This window comes from Ischnura elegans, chromosome 5 (genome assembly GCF_921293095.1).
Source record: "Ischnura elegans chromosome 5, ioIscEleg1.1, whole genome shotgun sequence".
NCBI lineage: Eukaryota > Metazoa > Arthropoda > Insecta > Odonata > Coenagrionidae > Ischnura > Ischnura elegans.
The window spans coordinates 74229629-74252110 of record NC_060250.1 but is presented as its reverse complement, the minus strand read 5'-3'; the positions used below and the strand labels follow the sequence as shown (position 1 = coordinate 74252110).

Below are 22482 nucleotides of genomic sequence, written 5' to 3'. Positions count from 1 at the left end.
CTGCGTTTAAATACATGAAACATATTTATGGGGACTTTTATAGTAAAGTTCAACTTTCCTCCCTTAAGGCTAACATCAAGACACTGACTTTAAAGGCCAATACATACAATGGCTGCTGGTGACTTCAGTGAAAAGATTCAATTACATTATAAAGTAGATTCCTACAATGATACACAAGACATTGAGCACCAAGTATTGAAGGGTTGCATGCCCACAGGATTTGCCATAATTAATAACGCAAGATCATTCAGTCAAACAAGACTGAAATCCTACGGGGCTCTTCAGTCAGCTGCACAATAGGTTTCAAAAGCCTATTCGATGATTTTGAAAACATTGCATAAAATTAACAGGAAAATTAAAATGAATGAATCCCTAACATTTAGGTTGCTAATGCATTGCAATGACAAAGCTTAGGTAAGGGATGACTGGTGAGGGAAAAGAGGGACAATGGGTCTATTAGCATGGGCCATTTGCTGGACTGTGATGCAGCAGTAGTCAGAAATAACCAATGACTGACGAACACAGGTTCACTTGTTAAAATAGGAATTCTTAAACAGCAATTGAGACTGATGCAAGTTAACCTAACCTTTAAAATTGAAGTTGCTTCCATGACTTAAGTAAGCATTAACATTATGGTCCTTCATAGCCATTCTGACTGAATTTCTACCAATATGTTCTCCCATGTCTGAAAATAACAGCCCCTACTGACAAGTTTTTCAAATAAAAATACAAATATGCCAATGCAGCAATAAGAAAAAAAATTCTCTAATTTTTTTGGAAAGTACAATTCTAGGAGTGTGTCCATTGGAGACCATGCTTCCTATTCATTTCAAGCGACTTACAATTAGAACACCTTGGCCTCTCAGCTCACCATAGCCTTGAAAAACACACCTCAGATAAGTAAATATTGAATGGCATTCATCGTCTCCAGAAAACAAACTGATCAATTTATTTTAATTAATTTGCCCAAAAATAGGTACTTCTCAGGCATTTACACTCTTTCTAAGTTGTCATCATGGCATGGACAAAGAAAAACTCAACAAAATCAAAAACAATACACAAAAATTTCAAGATCAATGTACATGTGCCAAAATAGCAGAATCTCTCTGCTTCGAAAATAACCTCAAAAGGAACTTATTCGACAAATTATCCTCTCTTGTCAAACTTTATCTTCTACTCCTTTTTTTGTTCTCCATTAGTATTTCTTTTCCGTTTCTGACTCCTTTGATGCTGTGCTAGAGGAGTTTCATTGGTAAACAAGACCCCTTCTTTGGTTTCCTCTGATTGAGTTCCCCTTGCATCTTTAGTTACTTGCTTGCCCTTTCTATGGACCATCTTTTTCTTCACACCTTGCTGTTTCTTCTGTTTGAAGGATGGATCTTTGTCTTCAGGGCCCTGATAACTACATTTTCAAGGAGATAAAATAAATTATATTAACCAATACCTTCATTAACAAGGTTTCTAAAAACTAAAATTATTTTGAGTTCCTGCGGTAAAGTAAAGAAAGCAGATTTTGGTAATTTGTATCAGCTACAATACATTGATAACTCAGTAACATTTCTTGTCCTTGGCATACAAAACAAAAAAGCAAGAGCAAAAATCAGTCACACATTTTAAATCCCAGTGTAATTACTAATTTATTAAGCTAAGAAAACTTTTTAGATTTACCAGACTGTATAATTAAGTTATTTCATGAAATATTATCATCTGTACAGATGAAAAATTGAAGGTTGAACACAGCTAGTTGAGACTTGCCCATTCACTGCTACCGTCCAGCATGTTTGCAGCAGCCATGAATATTGCAATACTGAATAATGCACAAATCTCAGGTAGGTTCACAAAATTCAGTGGTGGTATCACTGATGCACTGAGTTTTAAATACATATATTTTTACAGCTAACAGACATTTCTACTTGTTTTGATGGTGAAGTTTTCAATACTATTCCTTGAGATTACAAATATTGTATTTTAAATATTGAGAATAAATGGATCATTACCCCAACGCTACAGAAAATAAAAAATGTTTTAAATACACTATATAGTGGCAACAGAAACCAAACTTCTACAGGACAGATTGAGGCCTCTTCTATGAAGTCTCCTTGTCTGCAGTATTCATCGAGTTGTATGTTTGGCAACAAAGGATAATTATATTATTTATTTTCAGCAAGTTTGAACCTGGAAAAATATTTGTTTTGTGTTAGTTTGAAAATATGCTAGATGCCGAGAAAATCATATGATACGGATCTTGGGTGTGCAACAGCTCACCATGATATTCCTTAAGGCAATGGCAATAACGTTCTAGTCTTACCAAAAACCTCACCAAATAATTCTCTAGAGTCCCATCTCCCTTTTCCCTATATCAAAAGAAATTCAGAGGGTAAGAAGCATCGATTACATTTCAGAGGGTATTAGGAACTAACGTTCATGGCATTGCAGAAAGGAGAACACAAACACATAAACATAAGAGGTAATTCACTATATTAAAAAAAATGTTATCACCCGTTAAGGCATTGCAATGAAATGCTTCAAACATGTAATCATCTTAACCCTTTTCTGCCGATGCATACGAGAGGAAAACATACTATGAGTAGCACGGGAATATTTTAGAACTCTCTATGGAGCTCTTTTCAAGGGACGAGTTGCCCAGGTGTTTTCATTCCGCCAATTTCGGACCCAACTTGATGCCTAGCCATTACTACAGCCACTGGAGTAGTCCCTCCAACCCTTCCTTATCACAAGTCCACGATCTTTTTAAAACATTAGCAGTCTTAATAAAATGATTAAACAATATTGTTTTATGACTTTTAGTAATTTTCACTTATAAGAAAAATATTTTTTTAAGCATTGTAGAATTTTAAATAGATTTCTAGCATTGATAATAAAGTTAGTAAGCATAATGTATTAAGGCTTTTACTCCAGAAGGTCGTTAATAATAACATAAACATTTCTTTTAAAAATTGCATATCCCAGAGAAAGAACAAAGAATTAATTTCAAAATATATAAATTTGGAGCATACAACAAATTTTTCTTTTCAACACTCATTGCCAATGCAACCACTTCATCACTTCTGTGAGAATGATCCTGAATGACTAGGATGGTCTCGCTGGGTTTCAGATGGGGCCTGAACACCTGTAACCATCGTCACCTCAGCTATCATTTATTATTAATACCACTTCCCTTCCCCCGCGTCGGCTATAGCCAACAGTCGATAGTTATAAGCGCATGAAAATGTTCGTCGGCTGTATAGTCGCTGTTCGGGGTGAAAGGGTTAATACAAGTTGGGAAAAGCTTGAGGCCTCCATACAAAATTGAATTCATTACCCAAGTTGATTGATGTCCAGAGAATCCTTCGATAGCATGATATGGATAGTAGGAACTTCTCTCGTAACCACCAGTTGGTCCAAACCATCAGTAATTGGATCCCATGTTTCTTCAAGTCTATCGAAGAAAAGTTGGAAATGACAGCAGTTCATATCTATACATTCTACAAGTCAGTTGAAAAAATAACTTAGAGCAACATACTTGCGGAAACAGACGCGAGTTATTTGGTGCAAACTTTTGAAGTTTCTCTTCATTATCTCAGCACAAGAAATTGCTTTGATAATAGCAGAGCCAGATCCAGTCCATAAAATAACACGTTGATCTTTAAACGCACTGGATGCGAATCCTAAGATATTTCGCAGCTTGCTCCCCGGTTTCACTTTCATCCACAGGAAATTTTCAGGGAGACAATCAATGGGGACATCCTGCCTTTCCAAGGGAGCTTCTGTACTGCAACTTTTAGCATAGTTTTCCACTGTGGAATTTTCATATATTAAAATAGAACACTTGATATGGAAACAATATCAATTGATGATCAATAAAATGAATTACTTAGGGTATACTCTTGAGATCGAGTGGCGATAGAATGATAAACAATCTCCACTTCCCATGATTAGCTCTACAAAGCTGAATTTAAAGCCACATTCTTTCCATCGCAGGGTTTAGTATACTTGCGGTTGCATTCCATACTAATAAATGATGTATATTCCGACTCGCCAGCTGCTACCAAATCAAACCAAATTCACCAAACAATCATCGAACCATTTCAGCGGAGATCTCAAGAAAATCGCGGGCACCAAAACATCGCAAACACGTGGCGTTCTCTTTTGTTTTGAATAACGAATTACGTAATGCGGTTGTTTTGCGTGATCTTTTTGCTGTAATTTGAAATTCGTTTCAATGGTGATGGACCATGATTTCAATACTTCTTGGTACAGTTTCCTAGATCAAAAATGCCGAAATGCCATGTGTGTGGTGGTTCAGAATTTATCAAAGAGGAGGGGTTTCTTTATTGTTCCGAGTGCCAAACCCAATGCAAGGTAAGTAAATGTGCAGTTGTGAAAAGGAGCTGATTGGTATACGAACCGAAATACAGACACCTCGGATTCGTAGCATGTATAGCTGTAATTATATAAATAAATAATAAGAGTGATCGGATTAAAGTAATCTGTGAAAGCGCCAGGAATACTGAATGGGGTGCTGGTTACAGTTACGTTCCTTGTTCAATGATGATTAATTCTATGATATTTATGGTGTCTATCTCACAGTTAGCCCTTTATGGTATAATGGACCGAGTGGAAACGCCCCATAATCCAGAGTGCCAGACAGTTTTATAGAAGTTCCTCTTCGGTTAAAGTTTTCGGGATTTGGTATTTGTCGAAAATTATTATTTGAAAAAATTCTCAAATAATTAAGGTGGTAAACAGTTATGTCACATGCTGTATTACCGTCATAATTTGTTATGCGTCCGATCATAGACGTGGCGATGTCTCACCTTAATCGATGTGTATCGTGTGATTGAAGGCAGTAATGATCATATGTATTAATCGGCCTTCATTTGCATAATAAATTCTGTTGATTCTTAGTACCAGTAATTCTAGTTTTATTTTCAAGATTTCTGAGTGACCTAATGATAATCTATGGACCTATGATAAATGCCGATGTCAGCAAGTCTGTATTGGACCAGGGAGTAAAGAGTCACCCTATGCCCCTGTCACTGAGCCGAGTCAATCGCTGTTCGTCGTCAAAATGTTGTCAATGACCCGGGTAGTTCTCTTTTCATTTAATTCTGTCAAGTTTCTTCCTTTATTTAAATGCAGCCGATTCATAGTTAGCACGTAGATGTATGTTCTAGCTTGGTCAGAATGGTCCACTATTCCATAAGGATATACAGCTAAGTATAGAGCACGTCATGGGCCTTTCAAGAAAACTTAGCTCCGTTTACCAATAAAATAAGGGGCACCATACTGATGTACAGGTGAGGTCTGCAAGGCCGTTCCAGGGCCGCTCCAGTTTCTTACTTTTTCTGATTCTAACTTGTGCCATACTCAGAGTAAGGCTGTGTTGTGTTTTCTATGCCCATTATAGCAGAGCTTTTAGCTTTAATGTTAGAAATAGATCATAAGCCTTCAACTGTGAGGAGGAAATATTTGAATGGATATCTCCTTTTATCAGGGGTAAGACCCTTATGCAAAGGTGGTGAGGTATTCTCTATTTCCTAAACTTATGTATTGCATTTGAACCTCTTATCTTGGTTCAGGAAGGACTCGGTAATAATCCCATTATGTCCTCCTGATAGATGAAATAGATTTGTTTTCCATACCTTGGTAAAATTTCTAAAACACCCTAGAGTTTAATTGTTCAAATTGCATCCAGAAATTGCTGGCATTGGTAGTGGTAGGCTTAAGTCCTCACTTGCCAAACCTAAACGTTTAAAGTTTGAGTCCTTTTTCGATGTGATGTCCCTATAGGGCATCCCTATATGGATGTTCGTTATTGTCCATTTTTATTTGTAGTCCATCGCCAATGTAAAGGCCTCATAGAATTTAAATAAGGTTATTGGACATGAAAGTCACTTGTAAATTATTTCTGGTCAGCACTTGACCCTACATAAGGTTCATGTGCACTTTATTCAGAAACACATGTTTACGAGGAAAATTAGCCAAATGGAAGTCAGGCCTGCATAATAATTTTCTTTTGTAAAATGGCTTATATTTTGGAGTGTCCTTATTGTTGTCATGGGAATTTTCTTGCATGCAACCTCCTATTGGCATTGGTGACATTTTTTCTTGAGTCTACCTCTGTGAGTGGCAAATGATAAGTGTTATATATCCTTATCACCAATATCACAGGGATAAGAGTCCAGTCACCCAAAAGAATCTCCACTCCAAATGAACTCCCCACCCTCAAATGAACATCCAGAAATATTTTCTGGCTACAATTTCAGGTGGCGCACAATGTGTTGTTCCTTGAGAGCATGCATTCAAATCGACAGAACCAATCAGAATGCATAAATTATATCCTGAGTTTTGTAGGAAAAATTAAATTAAAGTAAAATATAACCATATTTCTTACAGTTGATGGCTAGTATCTTTCATTATTTTATTCAAGAAACTTAATGAGAATATGTGGTGAAAGAATGAATTAAAAAAAAATATTTGCATATGTTGATGAGTAGGAATTCCAAGAGATTGTTGATATTAGTTCGTGGGCTAGTAAGGGAGTGAAATTTGATACAAGAGGTAAGGAAGGTTGAATAGAAAGCCGTCTAATTTCTTTGTACTATTCAGCTAGTCTCTGAATATGGGTTTTGATTGGGTGTTTCCCCTCAGAGGAACTTTCTTATTTCAAAGTGGTATCATTTAAATTGGCTGCCATTCAAGTGAAGTCCAAAACCTGCATACCCAACACATGTACTTGTTTTCTTGCTGTTTGATGCTTTTTCTGTTAGTCCTCTTTTGAGTTGAAATGATCCATAGTAGTATATTGTCTGCATGTTGATATGTAGATTATAAAATCATGAAATGTAATTCTATTTTTCCTCATTCTATCTTTTTTTATTTCTATTTTTCTATCTTTTTCTTATTTTTAGGGTGTGTCAGAACAAGTATTTGATTCATGGGGTGGAGGAGCTCAGCATGAAAGTAAAACAAGAATAAGTGAACAGCATAGACCTGCTCATGAAGGTTTAAAATAAGAATAAATTTTAGCACTTATGCGTTCTAATTCATTTTGACCGTAATGTAACCATTGTGATAAATAACCTTCCACTTTTATTTCAGAGGATAGTTGGACTTCTTGGGAAGCATACAATTATGTGCTCAAAGGAATGGTCGATGAGCTTTTGGAATTAGGTGCCTCACCCAATTTTAAGGCTGTTGTGTTTCAGTTGTGGGTCCGGTATCTTCAGAGCATTGATGTGGCCTTCTTGAAAAGTGGAAAAAAATTGCCAAAACTTGGGGCTAATTATCTGGAAAGGTAGTTTGCTCAGTTAATTTTTTTAAAGCATGGCTTTTTATTTGGAATAATGATTGATTTACATTCATTGAGCCATGTTAATTCTCAGTGAGAAATTATTCATGATAATGGGGACATGACTTGACCTACCAAAAGACAAACTCTGCCCATGAGTGCCCAAATCTTTTTTGTTTGAAAAAATCTTTCATTTTTCTGTGGTAAGATGTATTTGTAGCCCTCTTCCCTTCCCTGTTGTAAGAGGAAGAAGAGGAGTCGCTTTGAAGGTATGTTTGGAGGGCGCAATGAGTTATCCAAATCACAATAGTCTATGGTAGTTCATGAGTCCCGCTGTGGATGGTGCGAGCATGGGATAATGGTTTCCCAGAAGGACATGGATCACTCGAGGAATTTTTGTCTTAGTGGCAGGAACCTTTGATGTCAACTGTTTATTCAGGAAGGTCCTGAAAAATGAAGTGCCACCAGCTATTAGAGACCATCTCCAAAACAGCAATGTTAATCCCGTAATAATTGAAGAGATATTGGAACTTAATAACCTGTTGTATCCAGGGTGGTAGCCCTGTCCCAAGGATAAGACATGTGAGAACAATTTGGCGACGAGGATGGGATATTTGGAGTCCGATACTGTCGTGGGTTATGTGTCGTGTACACCAGTGGAGTCTCCTGAAAATGTAATATGTTTAGTTAAGACATTAGGTGTACCTTTGAATGCCCAGTCGATTGTGCTAGCCACAGAAAAAGATCCTGATTTATTGAAAGTACGGATGTACATCCAGCATGGCTGGCCCTCTAAATGTGATGATCTGCGGTTACAACCTTACTTTACGTGAGTTTCGGAAAAAAAACTGATCGGTCGACCGCGTCTGTGGTACGTGCCATTTTGTATCTTCACGGACCTATTGCCTAAATATGAGTATAGGAGTTTTTGATCAAAGTGTCGAGAGCATCTCAACCTACCTTCTGCGCCTAAACAGCTATATGAGGACACTACGTCCTCCTGTTGAGGATCTCGGCAAGAAGGATTTCTTAATTGGTCACATAGGAGGGGCAGCATTGGAGAAGCTAGCTGTGAATCTTCACCCTCTCACACCGGACCAGCTGACTTACGAACAATTAGTGGAGGAGCTTAAGACCATATTTACACCGGTGCGCTTCTTTCGTGCTGAGAGGCTGATCTTTCAACGTCGTGTGCGTGAACCCAATGAAAGTTTTTCGGAGTATGCCCTGGCGTTAAAGAAGTTGGCTGCCACCTGTGATTTTGGGAACAGTATGGAAGATAGATTAATTGACCAATTTCTGTATGGTCTTAATAGTGAAGAAATAACCACTAAGTTGGCTGGCGAAAATGTTCCTTTTAAGAGATTCGTGGCCAAAGCGTGCTATATGGAAGGATCTGCGGAATACGCCAAAAGCAATGGGGATAGTCCTGCCTCAGTTTCGGTAATTAATAAGAGATCTCAACCTCACTGTAATCCGTTATCACCAAAGAACATGGTGAAATATTTTAATTGTGGAGGGCCTCACTATGCTAACTCATGTGACAAGCCTTTGAAGTGTACCCATTGTGGCAAGGATGGGCATTCAGTGAAATTCTGCCGTCAAAAGAGTAAAGATCAGTTCAAAAAGAAAAAGATGGTAAAATCCGTGCTAGAACAAACACCAGAGGAATCTAGTGACGAAGACTGCCACAGCTATGTGGGGTTGTTGCAGTTGCATCAAGTGCAGGGAACCCAACGAAATCGGCGCAGGTTGACTGTTCAGATTAATGGTGCACCTGTAACTATGCAAATAGATTCGGCCGCAGATGCATCCTGTGTAGGAGAAGATATTTATAAGAAACATTTAAGCCACTTGAAGTTGACGCCCACCTCTATGTTATACAATTGTTCCAGTGCCCCCTTATCGTTACTCGGCGAATGTCAGGTTAATGTTATGTTTGAAGGAATTGAATATGTGTTACCTCTGGTTGTGCACAAAGGGAAGTTTCATTGCTTGAGGGGTCTTCCGTGGCTAGAAGTGCTCCCTATAAATTGGTACAGTCTTTTCCCAAAGAAAGCTGTAAATGTGGTTGCCAATGGTAAAAAGGTGTTAGAGGATCTTAAGAAAGAGTTCCCTTCTGTATTCTCTGGAAAGCCTGGGCTAATCAAGGGTTATGTCGCCCAGATTGTATTGAAACCAGATTCTGTACCAGTTTTTGTATCTCATAGACAAGTGCCTATTCCATTGCGAGACAAGGTAAGAAAAGAGTTGGAAAAAATGGTTGAACAAGGGATTTTGGAGCCCACGACCAACACACAGTGGGGTACTCCAATTGTAGTGGTCCCGAAATCCAATGGCGAGGTGAGAATCTGTGGGGATTACAGTTGTTCAGTAAACCGTTGTCTGAGTATGGATCATTACCCACTACCACTGATAGACGATTTGTCTTTACTAAAAGGTGAGTGTTTCTGTAAAATTGATCTTTCTCAGGCATATCTACAGTTAGCCGTTGGTAAAGAATCACAATCTATATTAACTTTGAGCACACATGTAGGTTGTTTTAAAGTAAAGAGAATGCTGTATGGGATAGCTTCTGCACCCGCTATTTTCCAGCAAACCGTTGAAAAAATCTTAAAGGGTATTCCTAACTTATTTGTGTATCTTGATGATATTCTTATTTATGCTGAAAATTGGTGTGAATGTTCCTCTGTTTTAAAACAGGTATTAGGGCGATTGGCCCAACATAACATTGTCACTAACGTACCTAAGTGTGAATTTTTTGTTAACAGAGTCATATTTTTAGGTCATGTGCTAGATTCTCATGGGTTACATGTTGAAGAATCTAAGGTTAAGGCTATTGTGAATATGGGTGCGCCTTCAAATGTGTCTGAGTTGAGTAGTTTCCTAGGAGCTGTCAAATTCTATTATAAATTCCTCCCAGATGCATCTACTTTTATGGAACCCTTAAATAAACTATTGAGGAAAGATTTCCCTTGGTCTTGGGGTAAAGAACAAAAGGAAGCCTTTGCAAAATGTAAGACAGCCCTTAGTAGTAGCCAGGTACTTATTCCTTATTCCCTTAAGTTACCTATTAGACTAACTTGTGATGCCTCTCAAGTTGGGGCTGGGGCAGTTCTATCTCACATTCTCCCTTCAGGGGAAGAGCGCCCAGTGGGCTTTGCCTCAAAAACTTTTACCTCCACCGAACGCAATTATGCTCAAGTGGAGAGAGAGGCTGCAGCAGTAATTTTTGGTGTCACCCATTTTAACAAATTTCTTTGGGGGAGAGAATTTGAACTGGTTACTGACCACAGTTCTCTCACAATAATTTTTGAGTCAAAGACTGGTGTCAAGCCCCTCGCTGCTGCACGTCTTCAGCGTTGGGCAGTATTACTGCATGGCTACAGATTTAAGATTGTGTATAAAAAAGGGATAAATATCCCTCATGCTGATGTTTTAAGCAGACTTCCATTGGCAGATGATACACCAGTGGAGTCTCCTGAAAATGTAATATGTTTAGTTAAGACATTAGGTGTACCTTTGAATGCCCAGTCGATTGTGCTAGCCACAGAAAAAGATCCTGATTTATTGAAAGTACGGATGTACATCCAGCATGGCTGGCCCTCTAAATGTGATGATCTGCGGTTACAACCTTACTTTAAGAGACAGTTAGAACTCTCTGTTAATAACCAGTGTGTCACCTATGGTTCGAAAGTTTGTATCCCAAAAGCTCTACAACATGATGTCTTAAATTTGTTGCATGATCAACACCCAGGAATGAGTAAAATGAAAGCACTTGCTCGTGGTTATGTCTATTGGCCCACTCTTGACCAGGACATTGAAATTATGGTAGCTTCTTGTGAGCCATGTCAACAGGTCCAAAACTCACTTCCTCAAATACCATTTTCTCCTTGGACATGGCCAAAATCTAAGTGGGAGAGAGTTCATGCCGACTTTTGTTATGTAGAAAATAAGACATTGCTTATTGTGGTAGATGCTTATTCTAAGTGGCCGATTGTTGCAATTATGAAGGAAACAAGTGCTTCTGCAGTAATTGAAAAACTTGAGTCTATGACAGCTGCATATGGGTTGTTTAAAGTGTTTGTCTCCGATAATGGCCCACCTTTTCAGTCCCAAGAAATTAGTGAGTTTCTTACTAGTATGGGTGCCAAACATCTGTTTTCCCCCCCATACTTACCAAGAGCAAATGGTCAGGCAGAGAAAACTGTGCAGCATGTAAAACAGGCTCTAAAGAAATCGGTGCTTGATAAATCGTGTGAAGTATTGTCCTTGCAGCGTAGGATTAACAAATTCCTAATGGCTTATCGTACGACGCCACACACTGTAACTAAGTTAGAACCTGCAGAGTTATTCCTGGGGAGGAAGCTTAGAACAAAGTTGTCCCTATTAAATCCAATGAGCATTGTGGAAGACCGGGTGACTTCCTGTAATGAGAAGGTGGCCTCCAAACATAACACTAAATTACCGGAATTGAAAGAGGGTGATACGGTGTGGACACAGGATGTCAAACACAACGTAAAACGATGGAAACCTGCGACAATAGTAAAGCAAGTGAGTGCCAAGTCCTTTGATGTCTTGTGTGATGGGAAACTAAAAAAAATGTCTCCCTTCAATTCCTTCGTCCGAGAATTGTGTCCTGTGAAGATAAGAGAAATGAGTTTACCCCACCTGCTAATGTCAATACCGAGGAGGTTGCTGAAATCCCACTTCCCCAAAATGATATTTCCGAGTCAGACAGTCCAGGATCTGCTACCCATGAGAATACTCATGAACCCTTGCCTAGAAGCCCTGTATTGGCTAAGCCTTGTTCTACTCCTTTGAGTCGCCCATCACGAAAAAGGCAGCCACCAAAATATTTGAATGATTTTCTTATGTAATGTATCTTATGTTTTCCTGTATTTAATTTTCATGTTTGTAAAGGGTTATTTTAGTGGAGGGGAGTTGTTGTATCCAGGGTGGTAGCCCTGTCCCAAGAATAAGACATGTGAGGACGGGGCACGCCCGGCAGTTGTTGGCGGGACTACGCCATGCGTTGTATCGTGCATAGCCCAGAATTAAAAGTTTATTTCCTAATGGACTCTTGTGTTTTCCTGCAATAGAACATAACCATGCAGTGCTTTTGCTAAAAATTCCTCCAGTGATCCATGTCCTTCTGGGAAACCATTATCCCATGCTCGCACCGTCCACAGCGGGACTCATGAACATAGACTATTGAGACTTGGATAATCAATGTGCCCCCGCTAATCCTCTCTTTCCTCTCCAACTCCGCTGCCTTCCTAAGCCCCTTGTTTACTAGCCCACCGTAACCCCTCCTCCCCTTGCCGGTCAGATACCTGTCCACACAGGGTAAACCCTCTGCCCAACCCAAGGCCTCTCTTCCTCCCCTTCCATTCCCTGCTTAACACCCACCCCCACTCACCCAATCCCTTCCGATAGATGTCTTTCCAGTCGCAGTCAATAATGTATAAATATAAGATGCATGTAACATCAGTCACCTGAAGATGTAACTACGTCACGAAACCCGGGTCTTGCCTATTTAAATACACAAGTGAACCTTACAAAGTTTTATTCTTTTATTTCCAATAATCATATCCTGTTCTATTTTATGCTGTGATTTTGATTATCTGTAAAAGTTTATAATGTATGTTATCGTTATATGTGCCAATGATGAAATTCACCTTGAAAAATTTTGCTTTGGTGTGTTATTGTCATGAAATGGTAAGAATAATAATCATGTTGCTCAAGTTTGTGCTGACACAATCGGTGTGCGAGAAAATAGTTATTCTTTCTGTTGGCATGTTATTCTGTGGCTGAATGCTAGACAAAGGATATTTTAATGAGTTGCTGTGCTTGCTGAAAAAGTCAGAGAGGAAATACTCGTGGCTTTCCTGCCCTTAGTGTAAATTGTACTTGTCACTCAAAAACTAAATTGCCCTTATGCAATGCCTTTGAAATGTTCTTTTTAGCCCGCATGCCAATAGTTCCCCTATTTTCCTTTTTCGTCTCATTTTTTTCATAGTAAGTGTCATCTCATGTACTTGGTCAAGGTGCAAGAATTCAACTGTAGTTTACCTTAGCTTCCATGCTCCTTCGTCTTTGAGAAGGTAATACTCTCCATACATCAGATATTTCTGCCATAATTTGCACATGTATCAAGCTGTTAGTATATTTTCTCTGACTTTTACGGTAAAAAGAGGAAAACAATTCCCTGCATTTGAATTACTACTCACATTGCAAATTCTACCTAAAAATAACATTGTGTCAGAAAGGAAACTGATTATCACCACAAACCTATAGTTACGACATAATTTTTTTAAATATTCCCCTCTGGTATATTTTTTGTTATGTTAGCCTATTCTGATATCTGGCCATTTTTTTCCTCAAGGGATGCACAGGTTTTGTATTCATGGCCTACCAAAAGTCATTTTAAAAAGAAAAAGTCCAAGGGAAATGCTTCTGATGGCAGTTCTGACGTCTCTTCAGTTACTTCTTCCAGAGCACGAGCTAAGGCCAGGGTATGTGTTTCAGTATGATGTTGAAATACTTATTTTGTAGTTGGATTCTTCATACATAAGGGTTGAGCCGAAATGATTATTATTGAGTGCCTTTTTTGCAGAGAGCATTTTTCAGAGCTCAGCATGATAAAGAATCATCAATGGGTTCGGATATGGATTCATCATTTCATTCTGATCAGTTATCGGAGTCCTCAGGCCTCAGTCACCAGCCATCGGTTAGGCTTCTTTTGAGGTAATTATAGTTGATGATTCAGTGGTGTTGTGTGCAGTTGCCTAGCATTATTTTTGTTCTCCAAAACAAGCTGTTTGCTGTTGCAATAGGTCCAGGTTTTCAGGCTTTCTTTTACAATTAATCTGAAACTTTTAAAACAATGGCATTATGAAATTTTTATCAGAAATGGAGTAATGTTCCTTACTCACATATGTATTCTTTTGAATCTTATGATAGTTTGTGTATCTCCACCACAACCACAAAATAATAGTCAGAGTCTCATCGCCAGGCCCCCCAGAACCATTCTAAGTCTAAAAGATGCAATCTTTTAGACTTAGAATGGTTTTCCAGTAAGTCCCTTGAAATACTTTTCTTGTTTATGGAAAGAGATATATGTATATTTTTCATCCTGGTAGATGCATTTTCAAATTTCCAATAGTTTTTTCATTAAACTCCCTTATAATGGTCCATTATGTATGATTCTCATGATAACTCTTTTCAGTATTTTACATCATGTCTAGACCTTTATTATAGTGTATAGTATTCATACATTACGCATCACAGATCATCAACATCTTTAGGAATACCTTTTATGCTACGATTCATCTTTGTGGAACAAATCGTGCTAGAACTACATAATGTTAATCCTCTCCCAATGAATATTGTTTCGTTGTTATAACATTCATCATGAGGGTACACTATAAGAAGTGAAAATGCCTTTATTCCTTTAAAAATCTATTTTTAATCTTAGTTTCATTGTTGCACTTGCATTTTCAGGAAAAACAAATACATGACAGATGAAGCTGTAAATTTTAATAAATGTGTTAAAAATAGGGAGAAGTCCCTCAAAAAAGAGCCTTGGAAAAACAAAATTATGGTTTCAAAAACTGTGCCATCATTTCTCTGTAAGGTGAAACTCTTGGCCATCATTCACATTGGTCTTCTAATTTGTAAAGATGATATCCAATTATCGGACTTGCTCAGGTAATTATGTTCATTTTTACTTACTAAACTTTATTTCTAGTGTGTAATAATCTTAGTGAAAAACATTTTTATAGTAACCACTGGAGAGAAATTCTCAACAATCATCAGATCTAGACTGAAAGAAATATTTTGACATGCCAGTGCATATAAATCGATGAGAATGCAGTAGACAGAGCTTACTCTCTTAGTAATTTAGTTGCTATCTTCTCCTTGTGTGCAAAGAACTTCATAGTGGTTCTAGCCTCGTTTTCAAATCTATCTTACCATGAAAAATAAATTTAAATTAGCCCTAAAGTTTACTTTTTTCATTTTTTTAGGTTTATATCGTTAGTGGATAAGGTATATCTGTTGTTAAAATACTATGTATTTAATGATAAATTTAGTAAGACTAAAATGAAACATCTCTAAAAGTATGTTAGTGTCTTTATTTTAAAAGCATTTGAATTTTCTTTGTTTGTTTTACCCCTCTTTCTCTAGTGATGAATATTTCAGATAGTGTTTTAGTTTCTGGTGAATTCTTACCACTGCCTCCGTTCTGTGTTGGACATCATGGTCAGTGGCGCAGCGAGGGGGGAGGGTCTGGGTGATAAAATCCCCCAAGAGACGACGACGTATTTAGACTAAAACATTAGGGAGAGCAGTGGCGCAGAGAGGGGGGTTTTAGGGGATAAACCCCCCCAGAGCTCAGAGAAATTTTTAAGTTTAATCCATTTTACTTAATTGGATTGATATTACTAATAGAATAGTGTAAGGATTAATAAAATATCCCTAGAAAGCCGTAAAACTCACCATTTTGAACCATTTATCTTTATATTCCGCAATTTATTAATCTCGCACCTGCCGATTATCCTGGTGGGTATTCCATACCCCCACACACCCCGGTATTAGGTGCACTTAAACCCCCCCAGCCTTAATTCCTAGCTGTACCCCTGATCATGGTGCGTGGCATTAAGACTTCTTCTCACCTGAGGCTATTTTACATGCAAACTTAGGGATGGCTATGTGCTTTCTGGGACACACTCGCACGACAATCATTCAGTCACTCAATGCAGTTCATTCTCAGTGATGAGTAAATGATGGTGGATTTGTACTTGATGTAGGTCAATAGACTCTTACATTTTTTCAGGTGGATAAGAGAAGGCCATCTATCATATTGCTCAGTTATTCATTTCCTGCCTCCCAAAATGGCTGCTAGTGGAAAATGTGTCAAGACGCTGCAATTCAAGCATAATTGGCCTTCTCACTTATTAGTGCGTAAAGTTGCTGGTTCTCTTGTGGATGAGCTAAAAATTGACTCTTTGCCCACTCCATCACTTACAAACCTCATTCGAAGATATGCTAAGGAATTGTCTTTGCCAGGTACTTTGTTCTAGACGATATATTTCTATGTTGATGCAAAACAATGAGTGAAGCATCCCAGTTCGCCATGACTTCTGGATTTTGATCTGTTCATACATCCCATCTAATTTATCCTCTCCATGGTACCTAATGGGCATCTACACTTGAACCACCAATGGGTTGGTAGATCCTGCCTCAATGTCTACCACGAGAATTTAGTTTTGTTACCTGCTCTATTCCTACTTCTCTCTTATCCCATTTAATACCAAAGCTAATCCTTGCTAAATTTCTTCCCCACCTCTTTATGTATCTTACTTGCCCTTCTTTTTATGAATTTTTATGTCTCATACATAGTTTCAGTTCTTGCTTTGGCTCAAATTGTCTAGAGACAAAGCACAGCCTTGTTTATCTCCTCTCGTCAGTCTCGCTTCTTCAGAACTTCTGCTTCTTCTTGATTTAATCACAGCTTATTGAGGTTTATATAAACTGTTGATAGTTTTGCTGTCATTTTCATTCACTCTAATTTCTTGCCCATTCATGTTGATAGTTTGAATACTTCCGCTTTACATTCCATTTTTTACTTGCTCCCTGGTTGATGACAGAAACATTTGTCATTTAATATTTTTCCACTACCCCCTTGCTCCTTCTACTCCTTTATTTTCAAAACTGTTACCTATGTATGAAAAACTCACAGGTGAATTTGGTGTGCTTGAAGATGGCTCTAAGTGGTGGCTTGATTGAGCTTCACATATTTCTTTGCTATTGACCGTACATTATATGTAATTGGTTAAATATTTGTGCAAAATTTATATTGAATGTATATTGTTGATCTAGTTCTTAATATTATAGATAGTTATAATTTTAGTATATGCTTAATTAATAGAATGGATTACAGGGAAAGTACCCGTTTGGGAATGCATGAAATTTAATTATGGTTAGATGTAAATTTAATTTTTTTGGAATTGTAGGCAATTTGGCTGATTTTGCTGTCAATATCTGGGCTGATTGTCAGCCTGAAATGCCGATTAAGTCTGACGTGGAAAGAGGAAAGTATTCTCATTTACGTGGGGTATGCAATGCCATTGGTAAAGAACTTCCAAATTATGAGGGACGTGCCATGTCTTTTCTCCTCTATTCTTTGAAGTTGCTCTTTGGTTTGGATGGCTTCACTGAAGAAAATCTTTCCAAGTTTGCTTCTGAGGTAATTTGATATCTTAGGTTATTAAGTGTAAAATCATTCAGTACATTTGTGTTCTGAAATAATTTGTACCAATATGGTAGCTTATTTTCTATGTTGCTGGAATCAGTGTCTAATTTTTTTCAAAGTATGTATTTCATTTTAATATATGCTGCTGGAAAAGCATGTACCTTTAAAAATTGTGGATAGACTAAATATCCAATTGTTGATAGTGCTACCAGTTTCGGTATCATTTTTTGTGTATATTTATACTCACAGTGAATACAGGGTCTACAGATGAATGAATTACTGTTTTTGAAATTTACAGTTTTAAGGATTGTTTATCAATGAAATTATGATTTTTCCTTGACGTTAATTTACTATTCAATGATACTCTTAAACAGATATCCACTGGTAAACCCTATTCTCTTCCATCCAATATGCATTTTTAATGCTTCATTGTGATGTTAGTAATGTATTCTTGTTTTATTATTTTTTTCCAGGCAAATAAAATATTGGGCCTTTCTGATGAATCAAATGACTTAGCTTCTAATGATTCTGGTGGCCTTAAGCAGAAACTCTTTGTTTGGAAAGAATGGGTCAAATATATAGAATTTCGGAGTTCACTAATATCCAGATGGAACTATCCCCTGTATGCTGCGGAAGATACTGGAATTTTTCAACTAAATCATGAGAAAAAAAATGTGATACCAAAATTACCACCAAGCCAGAGTGCTTTAAAATACATTCAATTTTGTGAATTTGCAGTAGAGAGTAAAACTACAGATAAGTACTGGAAAAAAGGTAATTTATTGGGAATATAATAATTGATATTGCTCTTTAGCTATAGTATCAACCCCTTAAAATTCAGAATTCTCAGATTGATATAGTATCATCTATGAGTACTGTGAGTGAAATGGCTGTTAGGAAAATTCATGTTCATAAAAAATTCACCAAAAAACCATGCATTTGGAGTAGATATTTTTACTACCAGAAGTATCATTTCCATTCAACTAAGTTATACAGTTTGATTTGTTTGCTATTATTATTTCTATAGCTATTATTACTGTTTTCACTAACTCAAATGATTATGAATTATTTTCTACTTTGGTCTCATCTTCAAAATCCTCTCTTCATGTTTGGGAGCATGCTTAAATTAATTGTTGGGAAGGAGTAGACATTTTGTCCTGTCCTGAAATGCAAAGAAGAAACAGGAAATGAATTGCAGAAAATTGAGGGATGTGCTAGATAGAAAATGAAAACAATGTACCTATTATAAAAACAGTTGGAGAGTCTAAGAGAATGAAACCACTTCCAGATATATTTTGCCATTTGCATTTCCCCCTTGCAGGTGACAAGCGCAAACTGTATAAGGGCCATGTAGATGAGCGGATTTGATTTGGTGGGCGATTGTTGAGCGCCTATGCAGTGGAGGTATTGATATGGAACTGTGATAATATTCAAATGCTGTGTAAGGACAGTTGAAGCTGTGTTGAACGTAGGGCATTGGTGTTTAGTCTTTGGAAGATCCATCATTAAAGGAAATTTATACATTGACTTACATGCATGAATTGAAATAGCAAGAACTTAAATGATTGAACTTACATATGATGAATCTGATGGGCTGATTGACTTTCTAAGACAATAGAGTTTGTTTTCATGTTGTTTATTCCTGTTTTAAATTTTATTTCATTAAATTTAAAATGAAGGATGAGAATTATTAGGATTTTAATAAAATCTGTATGTGTTTAGGTACTTTGCTAACTATATCCTCTAATGATGTCGAATTTGAGGCTTCAGTATTGGTTGTGGTTTAATATTACTGCCCAGCCATCATTTGTTATCATCACTGGTTAACAATACTAAAATTGATTTGGCAGAGTTCTCCAATTAATTCTCCTATCAGAATATTTTCATGCCTGCATGCTTCTTCTATCTCAAGTCTGTCATTACCTGTTCCAAATATTTTACTCACACTCTTCCTTTTCTATTCTTGCCATCTACTTGTCCTACAACAATTGTCTTTATCATGCCATCAAATCTCAAGATATGACCAATTAGATTGCTTCGTCTTCTAATCAAGGATGTCACAAGGCTTCTCTTCTCTCCTACTTTTCATAAGACTTCCTCATTGCTCAGTTTCTCAATCTAATTGATCCTCGTCATGCAGAAATCGCAGAACCACATTTTGAGAGCCTCCATCCTTGATTTTTTCCCCGGTAGTTATTGTCCATACGTCACTTCTGTAGAGAAGCATACTCCACATGTAAGTTCTGATGTATTGCTTCCTTTACATTTTTTAATTAATCTTAACCCTTTGCGGTCCAATGTCGAGGCTGTCTCCACATCAGATCCAACGATAAGTTTAGCTCGACATTGCAAGGCACATTGATTATAGAAGGGCTCAAGGAATTATACATTGTTTCAAGAGGTAGAAAATTTTCCAAGAAAACTCTTTGATAAGAAAATGCATACTATTAAAAACAGTGGATTTTTACTTTAAACAATAAAATAAGAACATTTAGAGGACAACAATCAATCATGTCACTTTTTTTCCTAAAAGTTATTTTGAAAAAAAAATAATGTAATAAAAAGTTGGACTGGAACGGGTTAAAATTGTTTTTTTTTTTTAAGTTCAATGAATGAAGTACCTGACTAATTAGGAGGCAAATAGTGCAATTTATTTTCTCCTCATTTCTTATAAAATAAAAGGATGTTAATGTATGGAAAAAATAAGCAAGCAGTGTTGAGTGCAGATTATTAGAATGGAATACCATATTGGAAAATTTAATTTTTTAAATAAATGTAACGTATTTCAATTCTTATCAGTTATATATTTTATTCTTTGTGTAATTTGTATAGCATGAAATATGTGATTAGAGAATTATGTCATCATAATTATTAAGGATGTGTCCATTTTCAACACAGTGTATTGCTTGTTTTAGTGCTCCTTGTTAAGAGGCAAATAGCGGAATTACTTGAGGTATAGGACATGCTGTGTTCAAATAAGCTATATAATTCAGTCTGATAACCTTAGTTTACACACAAGAGGTCATTAAATCAGAATAAGGTCACCATAATATCTCCATACTAATCTCTGTCTTCTCTCATTGCTTTGTGTAGATCCAAAATGGGTCGAGTTCATGAAAAAACACCTGATGGAATTAACGGAAATACACTCAGCGCAGAATAGTGGCACGCTAAAATTTGCTCCATCCTTGACTCCGTTTTGCTCAAGTATGGATGAATTGTTAAGAGAACATTCCAATTCTTGGTTGAAAAGGAATGGATCCCTTATTGATGAACCATGTTACAAGCTCCTTTGTACGAAATTCAACTCGACTTCTGTGGACTACATTTTAAAGCCTCAACTTGTAATAAAGTCTCTCCTCCAGAAAGGTGTCCATGTGGATGTGAACAAAAGTTCTGCGTTGAGTGGAAGTAACCCTAAGCATGTGAAATTTATTGAACCAATATCAAGTGCCTGTGTGAAAAGTAAACTACCTGATAAGCTGACAGTAACTTTAGATTCAGGACATGTGGGAAAGCTTAAGAAATTTAAATGGATGGCTGTGAATGATAGGAAACAATTATTAAATCAGATTCACAAAATGGAAACTGATGCTTTAGAGTCAGAACATGAAATGGTAAAGTTAAAGGGAAAAAATGGAAAAAGAAGACATTCTAAGCTTAAAGGAAGTCCTAAATCCAGAAAGGAACTTGCTGCTTCTCAGGGAGAAGAGGGAAAGGTTTCTCAAAGACTTCAACTATTTTTGCCCTATTGTCAAATGTGGGTGCTCTATGGTGCAATCAATGACTTAACTGAGGAGAAATTCAATGACATTTGTTTGAGAATGCCATCATCGTTTTCATGGCTTCTTCGTCTCGGTGCCAACTTGCTTGAAATGAGTGAACTTTCTCTGTACAATGAACTTGTTAATGTGGAATTAGTGCATAAATTCATCAAACATACCTATGGGTCTGGTACCTTAAAGGAACCTTATGAATGTTACCGGACTGAAATAGCTTTGGCTTCATGGTGATTTTTGTAACAGCCCTTTTTTATTTTTTATACTGTAACATGTATTATTCTGATAAAATGCGATAAATTTGTGTTAACTTCGCTGATTTCATTTAGTAAGGAATTCTTGATTGACCTTTTGATGTTCAACCGGTTCTTTCAAATAAGGGCAGGGAAAGTGATTGTTTCATGGTTCAGTTTTGTATTTGAATGTTTTATGAATGAATCTATGCTCACAATTGTGTTGACATGCACAGCCATCCTCGGCTAGGTTGGCCTTTAATTTAGTAAATAACTTTAGAAGGCTGATCTTGTCAAAATTAGCTGCTATAATCAAATCTATTTATTTTATTGTTATTAAGATAGCAAAGCAAATAAATCCTTTCAAGTCATCATATTAATGTTTCCAAGGGATTTTGTCTCCCATGTGGTCTCTCTGTATTCTTTTCTTGTGCCATTTCAAAAAATATGAAAAAGAAGGAAATGCACAATCATGAAATGCAAACTGAACCAAACCAGTTCATCCATTTGCACATGCAATGTTAACCTTAGAGTGCGGGAATGTTTTAATACGTTTTGCACGCAGACTGGCAATTACCCATAATTATTACATATTGCTACCAGGATATCTTACACTGGTGCACATTCCCTCACCATATAAAGAACGCCAAGGGGTTTAATTCTACTAGACAAGACCTCATGGCAGGTGGTGCCTCATGCAGGGGGGTCTCTTCTGCATTGGCTGGCAGCTAAAATCGTGAACTCCCGCAGCCCAAGGGTTAAATTGTGAAATATCCATGTTGTCCCCTACCAATCTTCATGTTAAAAAATAATACAAAAGGGGAACCTCTAAATGTGCTATCACTACAGTGCATTTAAATGGGTTTTCAAAAGACACCACTCGTACTACTGATGGGCAAAGTGATCCGAATTCAACGG

At 37.2% G+C, this 22482-nt stretch overlaps 2 protein-coding genes across 3 annotated transcripts; one reads left to right on the top strand and one right to left on the bottom strand.

Moving 5' to 3' along the window:
- Positions 1-926: 926 nt before the first annotated feature.
- Positions 927-4136, bottom strand: LOC124159052 (ribonuclease P protein subunit p25-like protein). The gene is made up of 4 exons (XM_046534553.1): positions 3875-4136; positions 3524-3797; positions 3323-3439; positions 927-1402 (listed from the first exon to the last, which is right to left on the bottom strand). Coding segments are annotated over exons 1-4 (621 nt in total). The 5' UTR covers positions 3876-4136; the 3' UTR covers positions 927-1173.
- A 56-nt stretch (positions 4137-4192) lies between these two features.
- LOC124159050 (TATA box-binding protein-associated factor RNA polymerase I subunit B) lies at positions 4193-21641 on the top strand. Of its 2 annotated transcripts, none has more exons than XM_046534549.1 (10): positions 4193-4362; positions 6915-7008; positions 7105-7300; positions 13683-13812; positions 13914-14044; positions 14801-15007; positions 16134-16366; positions 17314-17546; positions 18026-18326; positions 20646-21641. In XM_046534549.1, the coding sequence occupies exons 1-10, from the start codon at positions 4276-4278 to the stop codon at positions 21563-21565; spliced, it is 2532 nt and encodes an 843-aa protein (XP_046390505.1). In that variant the 5' UTR covers positions 4193-4275; the 3' UTR covers positions 21566-21641. The 2 variants fall into 2 exon arrangements, with proteins under 2 accessions (XP_046390505.1, XP_046390507.1); XM_046534551.1 differs by having other exon boundaries at positions 18874-20667.
- Positions 21642-22482: the final 841 nt, after the last annotated feature.

What these genes read in the sequence shown, in the direction of transcription:
- LOC124159052 (XM_046534553.1), bottom strand. An exon ending in ACTCGCGTCTGTTTCCGCAA is followed by an intron (nt 3,440 to 3,523) that starts GTATGTTGCTCT and finishes TTTCTTCGATAG; the next exon opens with ACTTGAAGAAACATGGGATC. An exon ending in CTGGACATCAATCAACTTGG is followed by an intron (nt 1,403 to 3,322) that starts GTAATGAATTCA and finishes TTGAAAATGTAG; the next exon opens with TTATCAGGGCCCTGAAGACA.
- LOC124159050 (XM_046534549.1), top strand. Translation starts at nt 4,276, where the DNA reads ATGCCGAAATGCCATGTGTGTGGTGGTTCAGAATTTATCAAAGAGGAG. An exon ending in GGGGCTAATTATCTGGAAAG is followed by an intron (nt 7,301 to 13,682) that starts GTAGTTTGCTCA and finishes TTTTTCCTCAAG; the next exon opens with GGATGCACAGGTTTTGTATT. An exon ending in TCGGTTAGGCTTCTTTTGAG is followed by an intron (nt 14,045 to 14,800) that starts GTAATTATAGTT and finishes TTGCATTTTCAG; the next exon opens with GAAAAACAAATACATGACAG.